Source organism: Penicillium oxalicum, chromosome I, assembly GCF_001723175.1.
Source record: "Penicillium oxalicum strain HP7-1 chromosome I, whole genome shotgun sequence".
In the NCBI taxonomy this organism is placed as follows: Eukaryota; Fungi; Ascomycota; class Eurotiomycetes; order Eurotiales; family Aspergillaceae; genus Penicillium; species Penicillium oxalicum.
This window is the reverse complement of record NC_064650.1, coordinates 3795897-3814711: the sequence shown is the minus strand read 5'-3', so window position 1 is coordinate 3814711 and position 18815 is coordinate 3795897. Positions and strand designations below refer to the sequence as shown.

At 51.3% G+C, this 18815-nt stretch overlaps 6 protein-coding genes across 6 annotated transcripts; 2 read left to right on the top strand and 4 right to left on the bottom strand.

Annotated features, from left to right (window-relative positions):
• Window positions 1-45: 45 nt before the first annotated feature.
• On the bottom strand, window positions 46-1323 carry POX_a01250 (uncharacterized protein; the record flags this gene model as incomplete). The annotated part of the gene is made up of 1 exon (XM_050110180.1): window positions 46-1323. One exon carries the CDS (start codon window positions 1321-1323, stop codon window positions 46-48), a length of 1278 nt encoding a protein of 425 aa, XP_049973948.1.
• Window positions 1324-2484: 1161 nt separating this feature from the next.
• Window positions 2485-3787, top strand: POX_a01249 (uncharacterized protein; the record flags this gene model as incomplete). Its single annotated transcript, XM_050110179.1, has 3 exons — window positions 2485-3286; window positions 3358-3464; window positions 3524-3787. The coding sequence occupies 3 exons, from the start codon at window positions 2485-2487 to the stop codon at window positions 3785-3787; spliced, it is 1173 nt and encodes a 390-aa protein (XP_049973947.1).
• A 595-nt stretch (window positions 3788-4382) lies between these two features.
• Window positions 4383-4670, bottom strand: POX_a01248 (uncharacterized protein; the record flags this gene model as incomplete). The annotated part of the gene is made up of 2 exons (XM_050110178.1): window positions 4383-4543; window positions 4616-4670. 2 exons carry the CDS (start codon window positions 4668-4670, stop codon window positions 4383-4385), a joined length of 216 nt encoding a protein of 71 aa, XP_049973946.1.
• A 356-nt stretch (window positions 4671-5026) lies between these two features.
• POX_a01247 (uncharacterized protein) lies at window positions 5027-11978 on the top strand (the record flags this gene model as incomplete). Its single annotated transcript, XM_050110177.1, has 2 exons — window positions 5027-8353; window positions 8418-11978. The coding sequence occupies 2 exons, from the start codon at window positions 5027-5029 to the stop codon at window positions 11976-11978; spliced, it is 6888 nt and encodes a 2295-aa protein (XP_049973945.1).
• A 620-nt stretch (window positions 11979-12598) lies between these two features.
• Window positions 12599-13810, bottom strand: POX_a01246 (uncharacterized protein; the record flags this gene model as incomplete). Its single annotated transcript, XM_050110176.1, has 1 exon — window positions 12599-13810. The coding sequence occupies one exon, from the start codon at window positions 13808-13810 to the stop codon at window positions 12599-12601; it is 1212 nt and encodes a 403-aa protein (XP_049973944.1).
• A 1921-nt stretch (window positions 13811-15731) lies between these two features.
• POX_a01245 (uncharacterized protein) lies at window positions 15732-18638 on the bottom strand (the record flags this gene model as incomplete). Its single annotated transcript, XM_050110175.1, has 1 exon — window positions 15732-18638. The coding sequence occupies one exon, from the start codon at window positions 18636-18638 to the stop codon at window positions 15732-15734; it is 2907 nt and encodes a 968-aa protein (XP_049973943.1).
• Between the last annotated feature and the right edge of the window lie 177 nt (window positions 18639-18815).

Sequence of the window (18815 nt, the reverse complement as noted above, 5' to 3'; positions counted from 1 at the left end):
CTTTGAAGTTCTTGACGGCAGCTCATTAAGTTACCCAACTCTCAATCATGATCTACCAGTTGTTGGCATGGAAGAGGCAATCCTCCCGCCGCGGCTTGCGGGAAAGTTTCTCGCGCTCAGTAAAGCGCCTTTGACACCGCGAATCTCAGTTTTGAAAGAGGCAATCGCATCTTCCTCTGACTTTCGCACGCCGGAGCTACTGGTTGTTGCGCCCCCAGTGTGCCCCGAGTATAAGCCGCCGAAACCTGGCGACGTCGTCGTATACGTCGGCCCTGCATAAATCAAGCCGTCCAGATAGTGATTCAAATCTGTGAGGCGCGCACGCATTGAGTCTTCCAAGCTACCTGACTCTCCTTCAAAAGTATTGATCTCCTTCAAGGAGGATTGAATAGATTCGAGTCGGCTTAGATGTTTATTCACAGCCAAGGTAGGTGCTTCTGCGGCCGTCTCTGCGGGATCCTTGGTTGATGGAGACTTGGATCCCGTCGATACATCGGGCGTTGTCTGGGTGCCGATATCCCGGTGGAACAATTCTGTTGGGTCCGAAACCACAGAATCAGTGTCACTGACATCGTCATCTATATCCTGCTTGTCTGCAAGTTTTCGGGCTTTCAAATGCGCAGGTATCACGGAGACAGTCTTCTCTAGCTGCTCGTTGAGCTTTTCCAGATTCTCCTTGGCGGTGTTGGAAAGGTCGAGCCGCGCTTCGGTGAGGTTTTGGAGCATGGGTTTGACCAAGTACTCGCTGGCCCCGTAGAGACTGGCACCGAGACCAGCAGCGCCATAGATGGTGTATAGAACTCGACTCATGGTCACCAGTGGTGGTGGTTTCGCAGGTTGGAATAAGAATTCGGGATATGTGATGATTGGAGGCACATCGCGGGATGAGGCGGGGGGCGATGTAGATGTAACGGGCGCAGTCGGACTACTGGCAATCCTAATTGACGGCGATAGTCTCTCATCTTGACTGGGTGGCGTGGAAGATGGTGAAAGCGATGCTTGCGCAGTCGGTTCGGCACTTGTCAGGCTGGAACTGCTTCCGTCCGGATTGCGGGACACACCGAGAAGTTGTTCAATCTCCGCAGAGTTTAAACCTTTCGACTCGAGGAAGGCAATCTTGCGATCGGTGGGAGCATCACGTATTGAATCATCTTCGAGGAATTTGGCGGCTTGATCGAGAAGATCTTGCCGTGCGTCCGGCGCAGGTGGTTTGTCGGAGCTTGACGATGGCGATGCAGATGGCGGAGATGGGTCGGTGGATGTTGAGTCCGATTGTTTCTGCCAAGAAGGTATTCCTAAGGGTTTCGGCTTTGAATCAGACATTTTCAGATGATATTTGACCCCCGGCCTTGGAAATGAAGCGCTTAGTGACAGGACCGAAATGGAGAGAGGTGGAGATGTGGAAGAAGGTTGAAGCTCAGCGTGACTTTCCCCGGACTTTGGGGGTGGCCCATGTGAGCCCGACCTCGGCTGTCGCACGGGTTCGGCTCAAGTAGCTGGCCGGAAGTGTCCCGTAGCTGGAACAGCCTCCAAGTGCGAAATGTAAAATCTCGGGGCTTGTGTCATGCACTTGGACAGACATTGATCATCAATCTCACATATCTCAGCTATCAAACCTCCAATTTCATGTCTTGACTCTTTTCTGACACTTGATCTTCTCATTCACAGCCCAGCTACGTATCAAAGTATTGAAACTACTTTCTACCTCCTAAATTCCTACTCACGGAGTCACCCGGTTCTCAGCGGCTAATGCATTGCAATTATCACTTGGAGATTTGAGTATTAGTACGCTGTTCATCTAGAAAAAGTTAGTGGCATGGACTTAAATTATGAATTGCAATATTTACTGAGTATCATCGTGGATTTGGGCTCACCTCCAGAATAGCCAGAGCGTCTACAGTCCCCACGACCGCCCGGCAGAACGGCGGTGATTAGTTTGTTCGCTCGCCGAGTGTTGACGCGAGACACCATCGTCACTATTGACTGTTCTTCAAAGAAAGAAGAATCAAAAACATCGGTAAGTGTGCTAGTTCTAATTGCCTTCGTTTCACATTTGCCATATTGTCACCAGTGAACTCTTATTGTCCTGCACTATAACCTGCTCTGTGCACAAAGCATGGTGGATAGAGTATCCAAGAGAAGACCGCTCAACATCCCTGAGAGCTTGAGGCGCTTGATTCGCGAACCCTTCAATATGGCGCCGATAATGACCCGCGGGTCCTGCGCCCTCCCGGTTTGCACAGCGTGGCTATCGTTTGAATATCTAGATCCAGGCGTCGTGTCTCGGTGATGTTTGGCCCCGCCTGCCTTCTGATACACACCCACGATCTCAAAACAGCTCCCCGAGTTGATCTCTTCTGGTCCGCTTTTCTTTACCCATCTTCTCATCTACTTTCTCTTCCCATCTCACTTCTTCTGTCTCTCTGTCACTTGAATGTTACAAGCTCGTGTATCCCCTTGTCTGATTACGCGCTTGTTTTCAACATGGAATCGCCTCGTTCTCAAAGTTCCAAGACTTCTTGCTCAGAGCCAGATGTGGCAGCTGACAAGAGCACTAGATTCAAGAGACTGACCAGTGTCTCAAAGGCGCAGGCGTCAAAATCTGTCAGATTCTCAAGTCCACCAGAAGAGGTCTCAAAGAAGTCTCCGAGAATACTCCGATTGACTCTCAAGATGCCCTCAGGCAAGATGCGCGAGCCTGCGGGCGGCCGTCCCGCCCGCCGCACCGTCAATGTATTCCAGGAAAATCCTATTGTGGAAGGCCCAAGAGCCAGCCGCAATAAGAAAAAGATTGTCGAAGTCCCAACTTCTGAAGAGGATGACGATGAGGATCTTGAAGATGAAGAGGAAGACGAAGTTGATGACGAGGACGCCCCCGGGGAAGATGACGAGGATGCTGATGCTGATGGTGACATTGACATGGATGAGATACCTCCCCAGTCGGCTGTCAAGCGTTCTTTCAAACCAGCTGTGAGCCGTGGCAAGGGTGCGAAGAGTGTCGAGGAAAAGGAGATGGACATGGAAGAGGATGAAGATGATGATGAGGACCTTGACGATGACGACGATGACGAGCTCCTCTCTGACACCGATTTGGATGCGGAGGGAGAGCCTGACGATCTGGATGAGAGTGCAGTACCAGACGCCAATGCCGAGGGTCTTGATGAGGAAGACGAAGAGGATGATCTGGACGAGGACATGGACAGCGACGTCATGGGTACAAATCTGGGAAAGACCACCAAGCGCCAGCGCGGTAATCTTGGGAACGACTTCCTTCAACTGCCTATGGGTGAGTAGATGAACAGCTGAAGGAGTCCCCTCCTACATAGGAAACCCGTGTGCTAATAGCCTCAATCCTAGAACCGCAAGTCAAGAAGCACCTCACTGCCGAAGAGCGAGCTATGCGAAGAGCTGAAATGGCTCGACGACGGAAGAACCTGAGCGAGAAACGCAACGAGGAAGAAAAGGTGTGCCACCTTGAATCTGTTGCTTTGTTGCATAGATAGACATTGCTGACTCGGGACAGATGGACACAATCAATCGGCTCTTGAACAAGCAGCCGCCGAAGCGCCGTGGTCGACAAGCCGCTGGGGATGGAACAGATGCAACCCCCGCTGATCAGGAGCCCACCGAGCCTGCAAAGGCTGACCCAACGATGGTCCGTTGGACCAGCAATAAAAATGGATGCACGATCAGCGTGCCCGAAGAATGGCTAGGCACCCCTGCGGGTCGACTTTTCGGGCCACCAGCCTCTGGCGGACAGGGCGGCAAGATGGTGCAAGAAATCTAATATTCTTCCTTGCATTTGGAAATCATTGGAAATGAGGCGCATTGGGAGTCATTTGGGATGGGATCACAAAAGCCCAGGTTGTGGCAGCGAACAGAAGTTTTCATCTTCTGAGGATATCTCTTCAAATCTATCATTAGGAGGCTAACGGCGTTTTGAGTGGGTTAGAAGTGTCAAGTTTACAATTATTATCTCTATCTTTGTGTAAACTTCTGTCGCGAAAAGCTCTGCCTTGTTTCCTAGACCCATCTCTTGCACAGCATCAACTCAAAACTCGGTTGTGGAGGGCTGTAATACACCGAGCCAAAGGAGAGACGACCCAGTACCTCGATTGCAACGCAGCGGAGCTTCCAGCTGGCATCATTGAAATTCCAAGCCCTGTCTCATGCGTTTTGCGAACGTGGCGATAGAGGAGGCTCGAAAGATGCGCCTCAAGAGTCCCAGCTAACAGACTCTGGTCTGCGACTCCGGAGTTTCCTTTTCTCCGGCCCTGAAATACGCACTGCCAGCCAGCCCAGAGAGCAGGTGAGCAATCCGTGGCCCTGAGCTGCAAGCTTCCAACGTAAATTAGGTCAAATTGGACAATCGCCAACCAACTTCACTTGCTGGACTCGGCGGCGTGCTTGGGGTTCCCGGCAGTAGAGCCAGCAGGTGCACTATCTTCATTGGGAGAGGAACCTTTTGCAAGCTGTGATTGAGGAGGCACTTGGGCCTTTTCCACAGACATCTGCTGGAAAGTGGGCTGGAAGGTGTAATAGCCTGCGATTGAATTAGAGTCACTACAATTTGACTGACCGTCATGGATCGATCATGGCATGGAATGAGACCGACCTGTGAAAACCCCCACGCCAATGGCCATGACAACAGGGAAGAAGTTGCGACTCATGTTGGAGGGTGCTTTAGTGATTGAGGAGTGTGAAAGATCAATTGACGAGAAAGCTGAATTACGCCACCTCGAAGAAGAGGCTCAATCGGAGACACCGCGGGAATGCGCCAGTGGGCCTTATCCTTATCGGCCACCTGATAAGCTATGCCGGTAGCTGATTAGAGGCGCGTCTTGCTCAAATTGATCTCGAGTCAACGCGTAAAGCGCTTTTTGTGCGGCCAACACGAACACTTCGCTCTGAGAGCAGGCTCTATATTCTTTATTCTCGCGTCATTTGAGTATAAGTCTCTTTTGCTCAAAGCATCCTGCGAACCGCCTCGATGATTTCCTAGAGACATGGGACACCCGCGCCGAGCATGCAAATGGAACCATGGCGGAAACGAGGGTTTGTCCCAGATTCAGACGAGGACGATGGCTTCGATTCTCTCGACTCCGGCAACAGGGCGGTGGAGCAAGATACAGAGGAGGGGGTTGATCTCGAGTATATTTCGCTCCCCGTGACGAATTCGGATCTTGCGCAAGATCCAGCAACTCAGGCTTCGGAAGCCAGGGATGCCAGCGCCTTCTCCGAAGATCGAAACGCGGCTGCTGAAGACGCAGGGTCCCAAGAGCTAGTGGAACCACCTTTGTCATCACCTACAAAGAGCAATGCGAGAAAAGGTTGCGCTGCCAGATCTACGAATGAATCCAAGGATGTTTCCTCGACAGAAGCGCTCCCAAATTCAAAGCGAGTGACACGGACTTATGCAAAACGACGATCAGCAACGGAACCTCATCTGGACATCGATCATGAGTCTCAGGATATTCTTCCAGGCCTTGATCATCACATATGGGACATCCCTAGCTCGCCACCCGCGCAAAGCTTGTTAGATCAGAAGGCTAGAGGACGAGCAACATTTAAGAATCCTGCCACGTCCGTTCGGCATCCGAAGCATGAAAGCATTACCGTCGTACCGCCTGTGTCTGTCGACAGTGAGACTTTGAATGACAGTGGGAGATCGCGTAGCTCGTCTCCAGACGAGCTAGCCTTCGTTTTAGCTGCCCCGAGAAAAGTGGCAACTGAAAGGGTCACTGAACCTGAGGATACAAAACCGCGAGAGGCATCTGACGACGACTCCCCTCTATCCTCACCTCCTTCGTCACTTGAATCACCACCGCCTGAACTGGAGAAGTCTACAGAGACATCCATGGCCTCCGCAGTTCAGCCTCCGGATGTCGATCGAATCGGTCCATTTCCGGAGGACTCCCATCACAATTCAACTGGCATGTTTCCACCTGTGCGGAGATCTTTTCGGGAGCGTAACGCTATTCAGTTACACCCGTACGCATTGGAAATGGCCAAGTATCAAAGACTCATGCAGGAGCGAGGAATCAAACCTGTTCGAGTAGCTACGGCAACCGAAAAGAATCCACGCCACGATCCAACCGACGAAAGCCAGGAGCAGGATGACTACGATCCAGCTGCAATTCGCTCTAGTCCTACCCCAGAAGAGTTTATCCATCCGAACAGATCCTCGCGGCGGGAAGAAAATGGACAGCCCCCACAGCAACGGCGAGCTCACGATAATAGAACGTCTTCAATTGAAAGAACGAGCTCCCAAAAACGGAGGAAGAGATTCCACTCGAACAACAGCAACGATAACGATCAATCAAACAAAACCCCCGTCAGGCCACAGGTTGTCGTCAATGTGGATAGCACACCTAACAGCCGAATTCCTCAGCCACGTTTTGTTAACAGTCCTCCATATTCAGGGGGCTTACCGTCGTCTATCAGGACTCGGAAAAGCCCTGGGAACTTTCGATTACCATCAGAGCTCATGTCTCCTCCGACTACGACATTGAGCGTGGAGTCGGATTTAGGCGGAAACTCAGTCACAAAGCCTCGTGAAGACCAACACGATGCAACACGAGCATGGCAGACAGTGTCATTATTCGATAAAGACCATATTTTCGATTCGGATGAAAGTGAAGAGTCCGGCTCGGATCACGAGGAGACAGCTGAAAACCGACTAATCCGCGATTTGCAAAAAAAGACTCGCGGTGTCCTTCCGGCCTCTTGGGTTCGGCTGAATGCTGAGCAGTCCAGTAGTCGCAAAACATCGCAGGGTAACCGCCAGGCTCTCTCTATGACCCGGACAGAAGGGAAAGGTGTAGCCAAAAAAATCACTCGCAATCCACATGTGTTTCAAAAAGCCAACCCACAATCGACACGTGCGCTGTTTGATTTTGCAGAATTCGATGACACGGATGAAGAGGATGACGATCAAGGCACAAGCACAACTGTCGTTGAGAATAATGATGCCCGAGACCTTTCAAGGTTTAGCCTGGAGCTCAGCGATAATTTCTTTAGAGACGAAGACGCTATGGAGGACAATCGCATTGACTATATGATGGCACCCGTCTCACGCAAAAAGCCGGACTCGCGAGTGGCTCGAGGTCTGAAGCGTGTCAAATCAAAAGAAAGTGCTGGTCACACGGAGCGTCGCTTGAAAAAGGCACGTCTCCAAAGACAGACGAGGCTCACTGATTCTTCTTATGGTGGACGCCCAACAAAGAGTTCATCAACACGAGCTTCAACAAGACGAAGTATCTTAGATGTGCCTGATATCGTTAATCGCCCTCGAAAAGAGCAGCCTCAATTCTTGAGGATCGCCGCGAGACGGGCTCGATCGCGCAAAGATCAGGGACGCCAAAGCCCAACCCGAAAGTTCGTGCAGCTGAGCTCGAGACAAGACACTTTAGACGCCAATCAGACTTTACGCGATTGGAAAAGGGGGACGATACCGCGCAGCAAAAGCAGAAAGGCTGCTTCTATCTCTCGCAAACGCCAGGTGCCTACAGTTATCCAGCCTGGCGTACGCAACATTGCGGCTGCTACCCAGACCTCCCGCATCACAAAACATTTTGAAATCGACAGGGCTGAGAGTTTCTCAACCGACGACAGATCACCCGCACCAAACACAGCCTCAGTCCACGGGCCTTCAATTCCTATTGAATCTGCGCCTTCTATTCCTGAACCTTCAAATCACACTCCTGCCGCGCAACTGAATCGGGCTGGTAATCAGTGGATTGTTCAGAGACGCATGCCGATCATTTCATTGAGACGCAATGATCCTCGACCTGCTCCAACAAGCCTCGCAGCGCCGACTGAGACAGCATCAGCCTCAAAAGACATATTCAGCCGCTCTCTTACCTTACTCAATCGCAAGTTTCGAAGGGAAAAGGCCTCTCGGCCCTTCAAGTCTAGCCTGACACTCGATCGCTACATAACCGACGAAAGCAGTCCTGCTTCTCGTAACATCGATCAGCGGCCACTCAGTTCTGAAATGAGCCCAGTGAGGTTGAAGGCTGCTACGACTCGCCGACGTGCGAAGAAGCAAAATCCAACCCGTCTTAACATTGACTCGGAGGAATACTTGCAGAAAGAAGACATCATCACGACAATCACCGATGATAACGACTCGGATTTACCAACGATTACCCATATGGCCCCCGCCCGAAATACTTCCTTCAATTCAGGAGGAGTTTTCAATTGGCAAAGCCATTATCCCATCGATTTTGGAGTGCTACCTTTACGAGATGGAACGTTCTTCCATGAGTCTACCTTCATCGGCAGTGGAGAAGTAGTCCGCTCCTTGAACGTTACAAGCGGGACTTGGACAGAGCAGCCGGCTTTTGCGTGTGTATCACTACTGGGGTGAAATTTTTCAGTGGGGGCCATGGAATGAAACGACATCCACTCGATAGGGATTGGTTTTTGCAAAGATTCTGGAAAGTGTCCAGAGGAGCGCTTTGTCGATGGCCCCGGAACACAGAGGACCAGGACTGCTGACAGCGGTATACACTTACCGATCAATGATCAATTATGTGACCGAAAATTTATCCTTCATCGACCCAGTTGATCGCATCAGCTTCATATCGCGAACGATTGCGCTAGTCTCTTCGTTGCAAAATTCAATATCTGCATCTTTGGCTAGCCAGAGCCACGCTAAGACCGACCTTACGAGGATCGCGTGCTACAATGCGGTCTTGACTAATCAGCTTCGTCAAATCGCGATCCATGACTTGGTTGACAGAAGCATGGCCGACAATGTTCTGGTCCTTCTCAAGGCGTGTGCCACAGACACTTTAACGCTAAACATGTCTGATGCTGGACTCGCAGACATCCGACGCTTCTGGGAGGAGCACAACAACCCTGCGCAGAGAGAGGCAGGTATACGCGAGCATTATCCTGCCGTGGAAGCATACATCATCTTCAAGCTACTCTTCCGCAGCTCGAGTGCGCTCGAGAGAGTGCTTAACGAGCTTCTAAACGAGACACTATCGAAGAATGTCATTTGCAATGATAGAAATATTGCAAACCTCGAAAGTGGATGGCGCCACGTCTTTTCGCTGCTCCCATTGAATGACATTGACGATCATGGTATTGTTCGCCGTAAGAATCGCTTCCAGCATGTGCATGACAACTGGAAGCTCGTCAAACGGCTTGTGTCGCCAGTTCTGACAAGCTATGAGACATGCTCTACAACTCAACCCATCTCGTTCAATGTGTACTGTCGAGCACTTTTCCAACGATGCCATCGCTTGATCAATTACTGGGCTTGGAGAGAATGCAGGCTGGTCTTGGATACTTTGTATGACTTCTTCGCCCAAAACAAGCTTTACAATTTGAAGCTAGAGGAAAGTCGCGGGTCTCCATCCTTTCTTGATCAACTCGACCAAAACCCCTCCTTGGATCTGCAACCGGGGGAGCCTTGTTTTCATACACTCCTCAAGATCATCGCAAGCGGCCTTCAGTACTTATCCGAACGGTACGACAAGAAGAAGATCCGCAATTTCGCATGGCGGCTTTTACCGAATCATGGCCGTGTGTTCCCGAAAGAAAAGCAGTTGTTACATGAAGATCTCGACGCCTTAAGAAATCATCACGATCTCCTCTGCACCCTGTACTGGGTAATTCCTGCCGGGTTGCGTTTCAGAATTGAGATTATTAAAGACATCGTTCACCCAGCCAGCTCGCACAATGAGACATGTGCCATCAATTTGCGAGCGTGGACGAGACTTGTTCGCTTCAAGCTTTCGACTGATGAAGATACGACGGAGCTAGAACCATTCGCAAACTGGCATGCTTTCTTCCTCAGTGAACTCCGACAGCAACACGCTTTGGCGAGAAAAGAGGGCGAGTCTCTGGCAAAGACCAGCGAACAAGTCTCACGCCAACTTGTTGAGGCTAACATCGCTGATAATCAGAGGCCGATTGAAAATCTGTTATCTGTTGCGCTGCATGGCATGCAAAGCGCTTTGGAGCGAGCTCCGTCACTCGAGCACGCCTTCAAATTGATTGCAAAGACGCCTTTCGACTCTCTTTTGGGTCTTTTCAATCCGAGGCAGCCCCGAGTTAACGCTGTCGTATCTGATGCCCTCAAGGTAATCGTTGCCTATTTACAAAAAGCCGTTGTCACCGATGCTGCCGCTCAGGCACCCAAAGCGGCCCCGGTGGCTGCTGCGCATACGGAGGACGACAGTCAAGAGTTCGATGACGTTGATTGGGACGAGAGTCTTGATAATGCAATTGCACAGCCAACCCTGCTAAGCGAAGGAATCGATCATGTTCAAAACGTTCTCTATCCTGTGGTCTTTCGACTTCTTTCAAACTGCTTCGGAGAAGATCATTGCCCTGAAGACAAAATTCTGCTGGACGTGGTAGATTGCTGGACGTCGATCGCGCAAACCATGGTCTCTCACCAGCTCAGGCAGTGGGACAACTACCTGGACCCTGTCAGCGTCGAATCATGGGCAAGTCTTCGGGGGACGGTGCAGACCAGAAAATTCACTCCATGTTTTCTGGCCAGGTGTATCGAGAAAGACCACCGTGTTCTCAACGATAGCCGGATACTCGTCACGGGGGTGTGGATCGCCTGTCTAGTTGAGCGTACTTCGATGTTGAAGTTCCAAAACCATCTCACCGAGGCGATGCTGAATTGCCATCTTGGTGACCCGTTGCTGCAAAATCTCCCATTCGCCATGGACAAGAAGAGCGGCCGTTACATGATCAGTCTCGAAGACTTGATTCAGCGGCGCGTCTCCCTCCTGTCGAGCGTCTTGTTGAACATGCGTGAGGATGTTCTAAAACTTGAGGCGCTTGGCAGCTCGGATTTGAATGTTACCAAGCAAGATTACTCCGAGATACTGAAGAGACTGATGGCCGCAATGCGAAGCAACTACCAAGAGCTTGGCAATGGTCCGGATGGAAATGCACACGGGGCCTATGTGGATTTTGTGCATCGAATCATCAGGTTTTTGCAAGAGCTCACTAGCGACATTCGTCCTGTTGACCCGTTCTTCACCGATCCGGCTGTGTTCCCCTTGCCAACCTCAGATCCACGCTATGTTGTTGCAAAATTGAAGCGCTACGAGCCAAGATTGTCTTCCAGCAAGGAACTCCAGACTTTGGCAATTTTCATCCAGAGCATCGTCGAGCGAGCGACTATGGACGGGCAGCATGACCATCTCATCAGCCAACTACATTCAGCCATGAAAGAGAGTTATGAGTCGGGCATGATTCAAAAACCAACCCTACGGGCCGTCCTCCTGCAGTGCGTGTTTCCGGCCTACATTGAACCGACGTTCAACAATACGACTGCGTGGTTGCTCAGTTTGCCTCTACTCAAGAGCGTCTCACTCGTCTTCAATGACCTGCTGTTCAGTGTGGACACAATGGACCCGATGTGTGTCGCATCCGTATTGAACATCCTCACTACTGTGTTCCACTCCGTTACCCAAGCCCTCCGCCCTCTCTCAAACCGACCAAGAAAACTTCAGGATCCCACAACCATGGTCATGCTAACTGTCCTTGTTGACATGATATCTTCCTCACTCGTGATAATCGACTTCATCGACCGTGCAACAGAGGCAGCAGAGAACGTGCTACCATATATTGAGTGGTTCCGGGGATTCTTCGTCACCGTCTCTTCCCTGCAGGCCGTGCCGGGTCTGGATGCTGCTATCAGCGATTCATGTTTCACGCCAATCGAGCCACCTTCAAGCTCTCCCGCAGACCATCTCTCCCCACAGCTGGCGATTGCCAGACGTTTTGCATTTGAAGATCATCGCTCGTGTTTGAGGAACTGGTCCTTTCATGAGGGTAAATATTATTATACGCGACCCGGTCATGACTCGAAACTCGTCACTTTGGAGCCCGCGCTCGTCGCATTGCTGGAAGATCCGGACGCGGCGCGACTTGATCTGCAGGATGCAGTGTCCGACTTTGTGGACCGTGTTGGGAAATTCAACTTCTTTTCCGAGTGAAAATCAATGGTTGACGAAGGTCATGACTATCATAGTCGGGGGCTTTCTTTTCTTTACAGAGTCAATTGTTTGATATAGGTCTGCATGTATCCCAATTGCGTTGGCAGTTGTATGGTCTTTTAATTTGAGCAGATTTTGATGCAAACATGAACAATTATACGATCATGAGCGAATGGAAGCGCTCATGTGGGATGCGAAAGCTCTTCCAATTGCTAAGAGGGTTGAATATTAAGTTGATTAAAGCACTCAAGCACTGATGAATCGTACAGGGCACAGCCAAATCCTTAGGTATTAGATTCACAAGCGTCGAAGTCCGTATGGGTTACACCCTTGGGCCAGCCTGTTGTAAAGATAACCGCCCACATTGGATCACAACACATATATCATCATGCCCCTCCCCCTGCGCCCGGAATCCCAAGGGGGAAAACGACAAGATACTTCATAGTCCAGACACCGCAGATGCGAGCAGAAACCATACCCAATGCATTGCGCAGAGAGGCGACAGGTAAGAACGTGACCGTGCCAACATAAACACACATGAGAGACATACTCTATCATAACTCGTGAAGAAAGCCTGGCCGCTGCCAGGCATCAGGGGCTGGATTTTTAAGTCAAAAACTTCAAATAGCGGCTCCGTTGGCATTGTGATTCCCGGCACCAGAATCTTGGCCCGTTGAGCCACGACGATGGAATGGGTGAGTGCCCATGTGGAACACCTTGCGCATAGCATTAGTGATGCTGTTCTTTCGCCGTGTCGGTGCCGCTCCGGCAGAAGAGTCTGGCACTTTCTTTGGAACCGAAGCGTCATCTTGAAGAACAATGGATGACACCGCCGGTTTAGGTGGCCACTGGCCATCTGATTTCCACCCTTGGACCATGGCCTTGGTCAAATCTGCCAGATTGATGGGGACGGTCGGCGTCAGGCCTTGTACGACCACCTTGGAGTAAATTGAGGGGTAGATGGTGGGGGTGATCGTGGCGCGAACTGGATTTGAAGACGGAATGAATGGAGGAGCAACCGGAACAAGAGGCTCATCCAGCTCCTCCTCCTGATCGGAGTCCTGCTCATTGCCTGAGTCCTGGAAATCGACCTGGGCTCCATTCAGGCGGGGTGTTTCGCCAGGGGCCTGTTCCGGCTCGGTGACGCTGGTTGCGGTGGGCTCCTTGCAACTTTTTGCCTCCTCATCTTGTGCGCTGGGGTGCTCTTTCTCTGGCTGCCGGTGGGCCTGTTGTGCCTCGGCCCCATTCTTGTCGGAGATCGAAAGATTCGTTTCGGTCTTATTTACCAGCGAGCCATGATCATTGGCCTCCCTCGGGTTCAGGGCGACATTGAGTGAAGAGCCCTCGACGCCAGTCTCAGTGCCCTCGCCAGAAGACTCGGTTGGCTGGGTTTGCCTTTGTGAGGTGTCAAGCTTGCGCTTCCGATCCTTTGCGCGGAGCTGCCGCTGCGTCCTTGCGCCGGTCCACTCGTCACGTCGGGCCATCCACATTCGCAATCCCTCATTCCAGGCCATTTCATTGTCCATTCGGCGACGATGCCTGCGACGCCGTTCAATTCCTTGGTCCCTAGCAGGTGACTGCACATCTGAATCGCTTTGGTCGGAGGATTGCGGTTCCAGTTCCGAGCCCGCACTATCGAATTCCCTGCATCGCCATTCTACCACCTGGCGGCCCTCACAGAGGGTCCCATCTGTCAAGGTGGTCGAGGTTGAAGGCCCTGGCCGGTTTCCGTCCGCATACAGTGTTGAGTCAAAAGCCCAGTCGTTTCGCACGATGCGACGGACGAAGAGCTTGACCTCTCGGACGGCTTCGTCACGGTTTTCCAGAGACATTTGGCTCACGGGTATCTCTTATGTCGCGAGATATGTGATACCGTGGCTTCTGGAGGCGACCTTTTGGTCTCGAATAGGAACGCGGGGATTGTAGGATGGTCGCGAGACGGAAAGCTGGTGGGAGGAGTGGAAAATCGAGCGGGGCCAGTGATGGATGAGGGCAGGCCTGCTGTTTTTGTTTACTGAGGGAGTCGGCAATAGAAGCCGCTCCACTTTTCTGCTCTCTGGGTGATGCTGGAGCTGGCAAGAAAGAGGAGGAATCACAGATTTGTAGAATCAGGTTGGTTCCAGACTGTGGCAGTTCTGGTGCTTTGAAGCAGTCAAGGTTTGCCGATCGTGGCGGGTGCAGGTCCACCAGTGGGGACGAAGCGACTGAGCGCGCGGGAGGTCGGGGGGCACGTGCCTGGTCAACAGACTCACTTGGGCAGTGTCGTCATGGGGTTCATCACCTTTACTTTCTATCGTCTACACTCTACACTGCTGCTGCTATCAAGGTCATTGACCTTTGATTACTACTCACATGATATCGTAGTAGTGAAGTCCCGGTTGTCCAACACTTCTCTGCTATCTGTATTCTGATTCATCACAATCTACCATTTGAGTATCGGTAGAGGTATTAGTTGAGTGCGGTTAGAAATATTCCAGTTTTTAGTTTAACAAGAATGATTCCTCTTTCCTGTCACTCTCATCACTGAATTATATTCTTCTTCGGTCTATGACTGTCCAATAGTCAAGTAATCAAGAGATACGGCACTTATACTACAGCCGTGAAAGGCAATCAAACCCAGACAGTAATCTCACAATCAACAAAGAACCTAGGTCCTACTGTTTTGGGTTTAGATCAGAAAATATCTAGACACCGCGATCAGCTGCTCCATATCAATATTGATACCTAACTATATAACACCCCGTCAGTGAGCTACACCCAAGCCTCGGTAAGTATATATTGAAGTACATCCTATATGCTCTTTCTGTACCTCATTAAATAATGGGCACTAAGATCCGACATCATATGAACGAATGACCCTGTCATGATGATCATCTGTAATGTCCACCTAATTGGCCCCCCTCGACCAATCAAACTATGAATTCTAGCCTGACATGCTAATTCAAACTACGGAATAGTGTATTATCTCATGCTTACCTAGGCTTCTTGAGCTTGGTTCTGGTCAGGAGAAACCGTGACTGTGGTCGCGAAATACGTATGCCACACTTAATGTGACGGATAAGGTTGTTCTTGAATAAATCTCAAATAACGTCATCATTGCAGTTGTCTTTGACTTTGTGGTTCCAGTCTTGAGACCTCCAGCTAGTACCCAAGGGCATGAAACACGTTAAAAGTTTTCATTACATTGGAGAATTTCACCCGGTCGCACCCTGCAACACGGTCATTGTTGGGATACGACTCGGGAGTGGCTATAACTCGTGATTAGTGGCAGGACGCTTAGGCAATAGGAGGTATACTACTCGGCCTCTGTCAACAGGATATTGATGCTCTGCATCCTATACACCTCTCTCACTTCTCCCCGGTCTCACATGGGTGTCTCTACACCTGAGGTTAATCCTATAGATCTACGGTACCCATTCGAATCCGGCCTTGTTCGCTCGGGAAGTATCAAAGACTATCTGCAGTAGCTCTCCTGGGCACCTATCAAGCCCAGAATAGGAGGCGGCTTATCATGTTTGAGTACGATCAAGATATCGTGGAAGGAACTCCAGCCTATGGAAGATGAAGAAGTCTCCCATCAGAGGTCGGCCAAGGGCGAACGGTTTCACAGCAAGACGGCGCTCAGTCGTCATTCTTCTCACAGATCTGGATGATCTCATATTTACACATTGTGAATATTGGTACATGTCTATCGTAGCACTAATAATACAGAAAAAGGGAAGGGGAATCAAATTGCGGTGCCGTGGACCACCCTCATCTGCGAACACGCGCCGTCTCGGTCGTGGACTCTTCAGTAGATGGTACAATAAATCCCCACCCTGGACTTTTCTGGCGTCGACCCTTCCGATCACCAAACTGCTCATCAAACTTGCGGATTGCAGAGAGTGAAGACATGTCCTCGCTGATTGATGCACTGATCTCTTCCATCCCACGGTCAAAGTGAGTGCGAGTGAGAGTACGGCGGGCAGGATATTGGTATGGCTCCTCGCCCTGGTGTTGTGCGGCGGCTTGATTTTCTTCGCGCACGCAGGCCAGAGCCGCCGCAACTGACAGGTTCTTCAAGTCAGAGCCAGAGTAGAGGGGCGTCAGTCGTGCCAGCTCGGCCAGATCGACACTAGAGTCGAGTTGTTCCCCCTTGAGGTGAATCTTGAGAATAGCTTCGCGATCTTGCTCAGTAGGGAGGTCCACGAGAAGTCTTCGTGCTAGACGTCGCAAAACAGCATCATCGAGATCAAAGGGCCGGTTCGTGGCAACCATGATCAGTGCAGACATGTCGTTCAAACCGTCCCATTCACGAAGGAATTGGTTGATCAATTCGCGATGAGAGGTGCGGTTACTGGCTCCAGTTCGAGAGCAGAAAATGGCATCGGCTTCATCAATGAACACCACACACGGGCTCAGCTTCTTCGCCAACGTGAAAATGGCTTTCACGTTCTTTTCACCTTCGCCCACATACATATCGTAGATGTCGGATCCACTCACCTCTAGTACAGTGGCGCCGCTCTCGCGTGCAACAGCCTTGGCTAGTAGCGTCTTGCCAGTACCCGGGGGGCCGTAGAGAAGGAGACCTGGGATTTTGTCGGTTGCCAAGACTCCGTACGTAAATGCCTCAGGTCGAACAAGAGACAACGAGGTTAAGGTCTTCAGGGCGTCCACAGTCTCGGAGGGTACGTGTACGTCAGCGAAGGTGGTTCGGATGCTCTGCGCATCGACCACGCCGTTGAGTAGCTTCTTTTCGTGCGCATTGCACGTCTTGCGTAATGAAGCTAGCAATTGCTCTCGGCTTTGCCCACGAGTAGATTCCTTTGTGGTGGACGTTTTAGCTTGCAACCAGTCGCTGGTGACTCGATCTCCCTTTTCCATCAACTCGATGCCGCGTCGAATATGCTCAAACCCTAGTGATTCATTGGGCTCTGCGCTCCCAAGAGCAAGTGTGGACACCCAGTGTACTTGATTGTATGACCAGAAACGATCTCGGATACCAGACTGCTTGATAACTGTCGCGTCCATCGGCCAAGAACGGCTCTTGAAAATCTCGTCATTCACAGCCAATGACCGTTCATGAGTACGGAAGCGGAGCATGTTCTGAAGATGGCGGATATTGATGTCCATTGTTCGATTTTTCGAATCCTCTGCGAAAACTTTCGATGCCGTCTTCGCGTCCATGGCGGGGATGACCACCAACGTCTTGGAGAAGCTATCATCGACCACGTGTTGTAGCATCCTGGAGCCGTCTTGAGGCGCCGAAAGAAGCAAGTCCTGTGACATACTGCCGACTAGAAGCACCCTTGAGCCTGCACGTCGATGATCTTGGATGACTTTTTGGAGAAGCGATATGACTCTGGCACCCTCTCTCGAGCTTTGAATATCCCGGTAGTCTTGAACGTGCACAATCAAGTCGCGCGACAAAACAGGCTTCTTGGTTTCGGTCTCTGTTACAGACGTTTCTGATGATGCCTCAGATACGGGCTGGGATGGAATCCTGGATTGACTGGCCGACAAGAGTACCTCATTGAGAAGACGAACCCACCGTGCCTCCGTGCGCTGCCCAGATCCTCGCATCCCTCCAGCTTCGTGGTCCGATTGCCCATTGATCGAAGCCACAAGCGACTTCAGTCCCAGCCAATTCGGCAGCGGGACATCGCCCGAGTCTCGACTGGCTTCAATTGTGATAAACCGCGGAGTACTCACTTCTGGACGAATCCCTTGCGCAGTCGTAAATTCTGTCATATCATCATCAGCCTCTATCTCGCCCTCGCTGGGTTCGGGCCAGGCGGTGGCTGGAGGCTGGTAAACCTCGTAGCCCAGGGAGCGAATGGCGGACGTCGCGCCAGCCTCAGCAAGATCTTGTTCGCTGAGAAGCTGAGCAATATCCTGCGCATTGAGTGTCACCAAGTCAGCATGAAGCTGATTAGCCATCTTCTGCACCACTGCGTCTAAGAAATTGATCCCATCCGGCCCGGGAAACTGTAGCACCAAGTGTGCCTTCTTGGCCGGCGGTTCACCTGCGTACTCAACCGGCGGAAGTCTGAGGCCCGCCTTGGCGGATACTACCAATTCGTCCCAGATTGCCTCTGCCAGCGCATATCGAGGCTCGGATTCACTGGGACCTCCCGCTGCCGAGGGATCATCGCCGCGGCCACCAGACGCCATATGTTCTTTGGATCCCCCATCTGACTTTGAATTTGCCTCTGTGTCACGAATCACAACATTGAATCGAGGTCGCGCATGTCCCGAACGAGCCGGGGGGTCAGAGATGATAACATTATGGTCTCGAAACCAGTCGGGAATCGTTGCCACAACTGATCCTTTTTGGTGTTGCTGTTGTTGCTGATCGGATTGCCTATTTCTCAAGGCTCTCCGAACGGCAGATCCATAAGGTCTTGACATCGGCCTCCCAGATCTTCCGAGAGTGGGAGGTGACGCATCGGAGGAAATGTCATTCACATTCTCGTTAGATGACGGAGTATTGTCTACCACATCTTCAATTTCCGGTATGGGTGTTGTTTCGTTTCGCGGGTCGTTGGGTGGTGCCGAGAGCCACTGGCGGGATAAATGAAAGTGTCGCACATAGACGGGGTGCCGACGACGCGCGACAAAGCGGCATGGGCGTGCGATGGATCGCCATACCTGAGGTATTGACGGATTCATCCGGGGCATCGGGCAATATCACTCACTCCAGCAAACGTCGATGCACCTTTCGAAGGAGCAACTTCTTCCTCCTGCGATAGGAAACGTATATATCACGTGACTCTTATCGGCCTGGCATCTGGACCGTTTCCTTCAGCAGGTGGCACTGAAGAGGACGGATTGCGACAGAACTTCTTCAGGCAATCC